Below are 10,440 nucleotides of genomic sequence, written 5' to 3' on the forward strand. Positions count from 1 at the left end.
ATGTCTGCTGCGGGAGTGCGCGAAGGGAGCCGAGGGGGGTCGCGGGAGGGCTGTGGAGGGCCCAAGGCCGGCAGGCCCTCGCGCCGCCCCTCGGTGGGGGAGGCTGAGGCGCTCTGGCCACACTTTGGGCCTTCGTAGTGCTTGGGGCTCGCTTTGCGCAGGGCCACGTGCCAATGTTTTAGTTTAACCGAGCGTGGGGCCCACCGTAAACGGTTAATAACCGCCTTCCCAGACCACGGCTCTCTACCCTCCATCTTTGTGTGGACGGGAGGGGCGAGGACGCCAGGTGTAGCGGCCGCGTCCAAACGCGGCGGGTAACTCCAGGCCCCCAGCCCCAACAGCCAAGTTTTCAAAAAGCCCGCGCGTGACGCCCCAGGCCGCATCCGTTGGGAACGGCCCCCAGCGCGCCTCCGCTCTCCCCCCAGCCCAAGCCCCGCACCAAGCCCAGGGCGGGGGGAGGCGTGGGGGTGGCAGACCGGCTCCGCACACAGGCGGCGCCGGGGCCAGCGCGCACCGGGGAGCGCGCCCGTCCAGCGGCTGCCGAAACGGAAGTCGGTGAGAGCGGATCGCGGTGATTGGCTGAACGGACATGTCTCTCAAGGGGCTGGCGCGAACGCCACTGCGGAGTTGGGCGAGGGGATACAGCAAAGGGAGGGGGGAAATCACTGGGAACAGCCGCGGGCTGGCAGGAAATGAATCGCGGAGGTGCGCGGAGGCCACGGAGGGTCCCCCGTCACGGCAAGCTGGGGAGCCCGGGAACGAAAGCGAGGCGGTAGAGGTAGCGGCCGGAGCGGCGGAGGCCGGGGGCTTGAATAGACCGCGGAGGGCGGGGAGTCCGTGACCGAGAGCAGCGCTGCGGCGCGGTAGGCGGGACTAAGAAGAGCGAGGCGGGGATTGGCGGGCAGCCCTGGGCTGCCGTACGTCGGCGGTGACGCACGCCTCGGGGAGGGTGCGCGCGCGTTCAGCGGCCTCTTTGTGTGGTGTCCAGATAGGGGAGCGGAGGTGGCGGTGGCGGTAGCGGCGGCCTTGGTTGTCTTCCAGTCTCCTCGGCTCGCCCTCCAGCCGGCACCTCTCCCCTTCCCTCCCCCTTCCTTCTCTCCTCCTTCCCTCCCCTTCCCTTCTTCCCTTCCCCGTCGGTGACCGGCGGGGGCGGCTCCAGCAGCGGCTGGGCCCAAGTTGTGAAGAGGCCTTCGGCAACGATAACGGCGACGGCGAAACCTCGGAGCTCGCAGGGCGGGGGCAAGGCCCGGGCCGTGGAGATGGAGAATTCCCAGTTGTGTAAGCTGTTCATCGGCGGCCTCAACGTGCAGACGAGTGAGTCGGGCCTGCGCGGCCACTTTGAGGCCTTCGGGACTCTGACGGACTGCGTGGTGGTGGTGAACCCCCAGACCAAGCGCTCCCGTTGCTTCGGCTTCGTGACCTACTCCAATGTGGAGGAGGCCGACGCCGCCATGGCCGCCTCGCCCCACGCCGTGGACGGCAACACGGTGGAGCTGAAGCGGGCGGTGTCCCGGGAGGATTCGGCGCGGCCCGGTGCCCACGCCAAGGTGAAGAAGCTCTTTGTCGGGGGCCTGAAGGGAGACGTGGCCGAGGGCGACCTGATCGAGCACTTCTCGCAGTTCGGCACCGTGGAGAAGGCCGAGATCATTGCCGACAAGCAGTCGGGCAAGAAGCGCGGCTTCGGCTTCGTGTATTTCCAGAATCACGACGCGGCGGACAAGGCCGCCGTGGTCAAGTTCCATCCGATCCAGGGCCATCGCGTGGAGGTGAAGAAGGCCGTCCCCAAGGAGGATATCCACTCCGGTGGGGGCGGAGGCGGCTCCCGGTCCTCCCGGGGCGGCCGGGGCGGCCGGGGGCGCGGCGGCGGTCGAGACCAGAACGGCCTGTCGAAGGGCGGCGGCGGCGGCTACAACAGCTACGGGGGTTACGGCGGCGGCGGCTACAACGCCTACGGCGGCGGCGGGGGCGGCTCGTCCTACGGCGGGAGCGACTACGGTAACGGCTTCGGCGGCTTCGGCAGCTACAGCCAGCACCAGTCGTCCTACGGGCCCATGAAGAGCGGCGGCGGCGGCGGCGGCGGCAGCAGCTGGGGCGGCCGCAGTAACAGTGGACCTTACAGAGGCGGCTATGGCGGCGGGGGTGGCTACGGAGGCAGCTCCTTCTAGAGGAAGTCTAAAAAGGTCCGGGAGCGGCTATGGGGGTAGCTCTTTTCGACAGCCCAACTAGGGTCAATTCCGAAGTCCCTTCCCCTCCCACCGCCTTCCCCGTTTTGCCCTCGGGGGAGCCTCTTTTGAGGCTGCCTACCCTTGGGGGTGTTGCCCTCTTTGCCTGCCACCTCTCGTCTCTCCCTCTGAAGATGGACTCGGCCCCACATACACATTTTTGTGTTACAGTCATTGATGGACTCTATTTTTTTATTATTACTTGGACCTTGGTCGTTTTTATACTAGCAAAATGTCTTGTTTTAATTTGTGTTTTTTTGGGGGGAGGGAGTGAACTTGCTGATTCTGTAGCAAAACCTGGGCGGGGGTTGGGGTGGGGGGGTAGTTTACTTTGTTGTAAGGACTTGATACCTGGCTACAGCGTTTTCTATGAAATCTACTTGGATCCCATGCCTGAAATTTGGAAGTATATGTACAAAAATCATTTTTACGTTTTATTTTTAATAAATCATTGTGTTTGACCGTACATGTCTAACCTTTTTTTTCTAGGATCCATTCCGTACCGTTTTAAGGGATATTAGTTGAAAATTTTTCGTGTTAATTCTTACTTCTTGACGTGTACTTAGAGAAACTTTTAAAAGGTCCTGTGGTTTTTTTCCCCCCATCTTTCCCTGCTAGTGACTTGTTGAATTTTATCCCTTACAGGCAAAACTTTTGAAGTGGTGGATGTGGCTTTTTAAAATCTTTAAAGTTTCTGTGCATCCATCTCTTGTACTAAGCGATTTGCTTATCATCTTGACATAGTTGGTCACTTCTTTCTATGAGAATTTACTTCAAAGTATGTACTGTGTAGTTCTAAAGAAATAGTTTGTTAAGCATGTGTTTTCATTCATATAAACTGTTGAAAATTTTTCAGATGGCCTAGTTTCATCCCTCTTACTGGTTTGTCTGTAATGAATGGTTACAAATAAGGGTTATATTTTACCCTCAAACTAAATGCATTTTCGTATTTTCAGAGCAGGTTTAAACGTTTTTTTTCCAGTGGCTGAACTGTTGTCCTCGTGGAAATCCTTCCCCATCCTTTGTAGCACCATCTACTGGCAGAATGGCAGTATATCTGCAAAACAGTTTGTTTTAAAAACTTTAGGACAATTGCATCAGATTTAGAAGTTTTGCCATCAAAAATCTGTGCAGACTTTGTTTACACGTTTACTTGTAACTAAGATGGGCTTTACAGGAATGTAGTTAACAGTCCATATCACAATTGCCCTTTATACACGAGATTTGAAAATGTAAACTGCTATGCATAGCTTGGGCAGTGGCCCCAAATTGCTATGAGAACTAATGAACCAGATACGTGTACTGGTATCTTAGGTGCAAGTTGTAAAGCAAAATATCTGTGTATTCTGCTTGGTTAACAAATGTATATTTGTAGCCCTTTCATGCAATAGAATTCAAGTTGTTGTTTATAAAAAACAAAATGATATAGGAGAAAATTGCCTTCCTGGATAGAAATATAGACTAGCAACGTTTATGGATATCACAAATAAAGAATTCAATTCTTTACATGATTGAGTGAGAGTATGTATAACCTGGTGGGTGGGTTCAGAGTACCTATTGATCTAGTACACTTGATTTAATGTTATGATAAGATATTTGACTTGAATCTTAAAGTCAGAAGCCCAAAGCTATAATAAAAAGCTTTCTGAAGGGAGATTATTGGGCTTTAAAATAAAAGAATATTTTAATATTGACCCTTTTTCTCTCTTAATTCTTGTCACTGTATATTTCTTAAGATCTAATTCTTGCCAAATTTTTTTCTCCTAATTGCTGGGGCTCTACTTTCAAGAGATAAGAAAGGTCGAGATTGCTAGGCTAGATTATGTCTGCTCCATAGTCACTTTGACAAAGGAGGGCTGATGCTTGGTCCAAATACTTAAGTATACCTCTGTGACAACCGGGATAGATGTTTTTGCACATTGAATAAACAGTCAAATCTTTTGCTCTCAAATGTTTTAACAGTTTCCTTAAGTTTTTCACTTTTAGTGAAACCATACTATACATGTGCTTCTTCATTTAGTAATTTGGTCCAGCTTTTGGAGGGGGCATCCAGGATACAGAAAATTGATATGCTTAAATTTTTCATTATAATTATTACCCTGATTGCCTTTTACTCAGTGGGAAGATCTATTCTGGGTCAATTGGAATAGTCCAACTTTTGGAGGGTTTTTCGAAGTCTAGTAAGGTTATTGTCCTTTTATATTCCCAACATAGTGACTTCTAAAAAGTGATTTATGTAAAAGAATTACCTACTAATTAGAAAAATAGTGTCCTGTTATGGGATTTTAACACTTCATTGTCATATATCTACCTTTACAAAATTCTGTAATCTGGACTGTTTAGTGAAAACAAGTGTAGTGGTATTTAGTCTTTCCAGAATTCCTCTTGTCAATTTTATGCAAACTTTCTTGGCATGTGGGACTTTTTTTTGGTCAACCAGTTGTATGTTTTGACTCCTTTCACCTATGACAACTATCTGAACTTTATTACTTCAAATTTAAGAACTCGTGGGTGGAAGTGGTACAGAACCTACTCAGTATTGAATACAATTTTTGTGCCATGCTTGAATCTAATTTGAAAGATTAGCAAAATAAAAATTTAATGTATTTTTTATCTCCCTGTTGTGGAAAACTTGCATTTATGGTATTTTTAGTATAAATTCAATGATAATTATTGGTTGGAGTGGTTTGAAAAGTCTTTAAAGATTGATAGTAATTTAAAATCTTAAACTTGGAACTGGTTAATGTTTGTGGTGGTAACTGAAATTGGAACGGTATACTGATTGTTTCCTCCTATAACTTAGTGATTTGGAACCTAGGTTTCGTATTTAAATCTACTTCACGATGAGTTTTTGTTTTGAAGCAAGGTTAAAGGATTTAGATGGCTTGAGAATTTGGTATTATTTCCCTCAAGACTAGAAGTCACAGTGTCAGTTATTGATTGTAGACTTTAAGTGTGCTTAATTTTCACAGATTTGGGAATTTTGCACTTCATGTTAAGTTTTGTATGCCTGTGTCTTTGCTGATTGGAAGTGGATGTTTGGCTGTTGTATTGATTTGAGCAGAACTGCATCTAGACAGTGTATGGATTTTACCCAAAAAGACGACATTTGCACTTAGAGTAAATCTCTTCCACTTTAACCAACTGATTAAATCAGTGTGAGATTTTGATCACTGGGAAAAATTCCTTCTATTCCCTGTTTGAGAAGGCCCTATTTTGTTTCCTTCTGAAACAGAACAACAAAGATTGCCTCTAAACCAGGGTAGGATAATGCATTTTCCTTAGTGTCTTATTGCAGGTTACTTTGATGTGCCTTTGTCTCATGCATTCTATTAAAAGTGAAAATACGTTGTAAAATTTTTTTCCAATAAAAAGTCCCTTGAAAGAATAGATAAAGCCTAAGAAACATTTTCTACTATATGTTACTTAAGAAATCAGAATCTGGCATAACATTTGGATTGCACTTCAAGTCACAAAAATACCAATACTATTAGGAAATAGAAAATAGGGAAATCTTAGTGAATCTTCTTGGGGTTGGTGTATTTAAAAAAATAACTTTATTAAAGTTAAACACATCAATAACTGCTTATAAACGAAACTAAATAAAAAGTAAAAATCCTACCAATATGAGTAAACTCCCTTCTCAAGGGTAATCATTGTTAATAGGGATATATTCATCTAGATCTTTTTTGTATGCGCCTACATTCTTTAGTTTTGCAGTTTATATCCTTAACATTCTCATGTATCAAGACAAATAGGCCTTCCTCATTCTTTTTAATGCCTGTATAATGTTCTTGAGTGTAGCTGTATCATAATTTTAAACATTCCTCTGTTGATGGACATGAGGCTTCTTCCATTTCTTGCTGTTTGAGTAATAGAGATTATTATCCTTGCAAATCAGTTCTTGCTCATCAAATATACACTTGGTTGATGAGCTGGCTACCTCAGAGTTAAACGTTTGCTAAATAATGAGAATGCTGCAGTTCTCTGGTATCGTAAGTGTTTTTCAAGTCTCAGGTATACATACAGAGAAAGGTACATAATCATTGGGGGCTTTTTTTAAGCCTTAGGGTAAATTTAACTAAAACATTTTATTGAAGTTTTTCAAAGCTAGATTATACATGATAAAACAGCTAATGGGCTATGAGGACAACTATATTGCTGTCCTCCCCTTTTGTTTTCTCCAGTAGTTTTACTGCAGAGATATTTGCCAGTTTTTCCACATGACGTCTACATATATCACTTAAATTTTGTTACTGTCTGAGCACATAAAGGTACCATTTATTGTGTTTGCTATGCGTCTCGTGCTATTAAGTACTTATATGCATCATTTCATTGATTTTAGTCCTCATAGTAATTCTATAAGGAGATCCTATTATCTTTATATTATATATTAGCTACAGGCTTGCCTAATTTTAGTAATTTGCCTAAGATCACTTAGCTATTGAGAAGAAGAAATAGGGATCTTTTTGCTTATTTTTAGAAGGCACATTGTAAAGTAAAAAAATTGTTCCTCCCGTTTCCTTCCAGTGCCCAGAGATATGTTAACATTTTGTCTACCTCTAGATCTTTTTGTTTGCATGGATATATTGGGTCATTTTATATATATATATATATATATATACATACACACACACACACACACACGTGTATTTTAACTTCAAAGATGTCCTTCCGTATCTGTACATATAACTATCTCATATAACTGTATGGTAAACTATAGTAAAGATGCACCATAATTTATTGATTAGCTTGTTTCCAGTATCTGTTCTGCTTATAATTTGAAACTCCTTTTGCAGGGCTTATTATGCTATTTACGACATAGCAAAGACGAAAAAAGAGCGAGTACAGGCGCCTGGCTAAAACCTTTGGTTAAACTGGTGTCCAAATAGTTCTCTAAGAAATCTGCTAGAGCCTTACAAGGATATTCTACAGACTTAATATTTCAATTTTGCTTTGTCATTTTTCCTCCCATATTTTGTGTTTTAATTTTTTAATGAGAAAGACCTGATTAGAAAATACGTAACTTGTCTTTATTAAAAACAGGGCTTACTGCCCTTATATTCTGAAGGGACTATACATTGAGGTCGGGGATTATTTCACAGCAATAAATATGCCATTTAGTGTTCTTTTCTAGTTTATCCTACCTAAAACTTGCAGCATTATGCATCAGTTATGTGTTAATAGAGGTTTTTCTCTGCAGAAATTGCCTTTAGTTGAACTGTAAATGACTTACTAAATACTTTGTCAAGAAGCTCTTGAGAAAGCGGACGAAATAACAGACTGGAAAGACTATCCTGGGAGGGGTTTGCTCTGGATCAGAGGTGGGGAAGACCAAAAATCGAAACTTCCAATTGAAATGTAGATTCAGATCTTACTGTTTAAACTTGGTAAGTCAACTTGTTTTCTCTGGACTTCATTTCCCTGTGATGTGAAGACTGTAATCCCTTAGATCTTTTGCAATCTGATACTGTTATTTTTTAGTCATATTTAGTAATTAATCAGTGAAAAGCTTCAAGAGGAGCCCTCAGGCTAGTTCTTATAATTCAACAAAAACTTATTGAGCATGACTTAGCTCAATAATAAGTAAGGATCATCCCTTGCTCACAAGGTACCCACAGTTTATTTTGGGTGGTGGGAATTTAAACAAATAATTATAATAGAGTGTGGGCAATTTAGTCAGAGATAGATGTGAGCAGTAGTGGTGACTTTCTCTCTGGGTCAAGGAAAGTGTTAAAGAAGAGGCATTTGGAGTAGTCTTGGCATTTGGACTAGGTGGATGAGGTGGCAAAGGGCATTCCACAGCTTATGCCAAGGTGCAGAGCATGATGTATTGGGCTCCTTACATTTTTTCTTAGATTACTAGACCACAGGGACCTTAAAAGCACATCATCCATGTTTATTTTATTATTTTGCATTATTTTATGATTCATGACTTTTGCTAAGTATTAATAACAAAAACAAGGGAGGTGTAACTTAAAGTATTCAATGATAGAAACACAAATCAGTTGAGATCTTAAATGACAAATAATCACTATATATTAATGAATCTTTCATAAGGAGTGCAATTCATATTTTGGAGACTAGCTTTATGAAGCCACAATTAGCAGTGTGCTCACCATTCTTTCATCATCATCTTGTCCTATGACTTTCCTATTTTTTGACCAATTAGCTGATTTTAAAATAAAATTTTGGTACAAAATAACTTTCAGTAATTAAATCAGTTTCTGATGAAAAAGAATCTGAGTTTGCTATAATTGAAAGGTTATATGTGCCCCAAATTTCATTTTAAAAATAAAGTTAACAGTTGTATAATTTGGGGGGAGGCAGGATTAGTTTGAAAAATAATAAGTGGGCATGAATTAGTAGCCTCAAATTGAATTTGAATTTAGCACATCGTGAATGTTCTTGATGCTTAAATTTAGTCTCTTACTAAATATAATGTGTGGAAGTATCTTAGTTGGGAACAATTTATTGCTCATTTCAAAGAGAGGCACAGACTGGTTTGGGAAAATTAGTTTTTGACATTGGAATCTGCTCTTGGTTCTCCCTAAGTGAGGATTTAAATGTTACCAAATAAAACTTTTATCATAAAAAGGAGACATTTGAAAGCTGCTTTTTAAAAAGGAATCCCAAACTAGGAAGGCTAGAAAGGGCAATTGAGTCTCATGACTTTTTCTACCTACTTTTTTTTTTTTTAAAGATTTTATTTTTCGTTTTTCTCCCAAAGCCTCCCCGTACATAGTTGTGTATTTTTAGTTGTGGGTCCTTCTAGCTGTGGCATGTGGGATGCTGCCTCAGCATGGCTTGATGAGTGGTGCCATGTCTGCACCCAGGATTCGAACTGGTGAAACCCTGGGCTGCTGAAGCAGAGCGTGTGGACTTAACCACTTGGCCATGGGGCCGACCCCTCTACCTACTTGGAGCTGGATGATTTGAATATTCAGAGAGGAAAATTTTGCAAGAAGATACCTTGCTAGGCATTCTTCTTAGCTGTGTGCTCCCTTCTCAGGCAGATTGTCTTTAGCTCCTTTGGTTCTTTTACCACTTTGTATGATTTGCTTAAAAAAAAAAAAAAAAAACTGCCTGGAAGAGGTTTGTGTCATCACCTCCAGCTCTAAAGTTCTCTCATGTGAACTTGTACAATTTAAACAGTAGGCTTATTTCCCAGTGTTTACCATCAGTTTCATCAGGTGTTGATTACCCTCTTTGTGCAAAACACATCTAGGATCTGGAGATACAATAGCAGTGAGACAAACATGGTGCCTGTCCTCAAATAACTTGCATTCTGGTTGGAATTTGATTTCTTTTGAAATGATGCATCCTTTCCTTTTCAGCATTGTGGCACCATCTCAGATTTTTCCCACCATACAAACAAGTTGGAGTTTGTCCCATTGTCATTTAGTGTACATTCTCTGATTAAAATTAAGGCTTCACTCCTTCATTGGTTTCTTGTTATTTGGATACCATTCAGGTGCATTTTTTCTTTGATGCTATGTTGCAAATGTAATTTGCCTCAGAGGAGGCATCTGATTTAATATTCCATTGTCCTTAAGGATGTATATTTTGACATCAAATAGACTAGGTTCCATTCCTGACCTTGTCACTTTCTAGCTCTGTGACCTTGAACAAATTGGCCTGAACCTCAGTTTCCTTGTCTTTAAAAAGGAGACACTACTAGTAATACCTGTCTCACAGGGATGTTGAACAGATTCAGTGAAAGAATGCATATAAAGAGCTTACCATCGTCTCTGGAACATAGTTATGCTAATATTGTGACCTCTGATAAGAGGCATGTCTGATTAGCGATAGTATACCTTTATTTCACCGCCACCCCAACCACATGGTATTTGCACAGTTAATGAGGTGAATGAATAACTGTCTTGAAAAGAGTGGTGACAAGCATATGCAGTCTATAGAGCACTCTTCGTAACTAAGGTTTGCTTTTTAACCTAGGCTTTGCCCTTGACTGGCTGGATAAGCTTGGATTTGGGACCCCCCCCCCACCCCCACCCCCCTAAACCTCTGCTGCTTCAACTCTAGTGGGAGAGAGATGAACCATGTTAGTTGTCTGTAAGTTTTTAAGTATTTGTTACTATAAGGAAGATATAAATAATGTGAGTGTTGAGGAGAGGTGTCTTCCAGGTAGGAAGGAATATCAAGAAATGCATTGTGGAGGATATAGCATTTGACCTAAAAAATTGGCCATATAGAGAAG

The 10,440-nt window shown here is 42.7% G+C and overlaps 1 protein-coding gene across 1 annotated transcript; it reads left to right on the top strand.

Annotated features, from left to right (window-relative positions):
- Window positions 1-913: 913 nt before the first annotated feature.
- On the top strand, window positions 914-3,728 carry HNRNPA0 (heterogeneous nuclear ribonucleoprotein A0). The gene has a single exon (XM_014828437.3). It carries the CDS (start codon window positions 1,260-1,262, stop codon window positions 2,163-2,165), a length of 906 nt encoding a protein of 301 aa, XP_014683923.3. The 5' UTR covers window positions 914-1,259; the 3' UTR covers window positions 2,166-3,728.
- The last annotated feature ends 6,712 nt before the right edge of the window (window positions 3,729-10,440 follow it).

This window comes from Equus asinus, chromosome 9 (assembly GCF_041296235.1).
Source record: "Equus asinus isolate D_3611 breed Donkey chromosome 9, EquAss-T2T_v2, whole genome shotgun sequence".
NCBI lineage: Eukaryota > Metazoa > Chordata > Mammalia > Perissodactyla > Equidae > Equus > Equus asinus.

Excerpts from the sequence above, each read along its gene's own strand:
- HNRNPA0 (XM_014828437.3), top strand. The coding sequence starts at position 1,260 with ATGGAGAATTCCCAGTTGTGTAAGCTGTTCATCGGCGGCCTCAACGTG.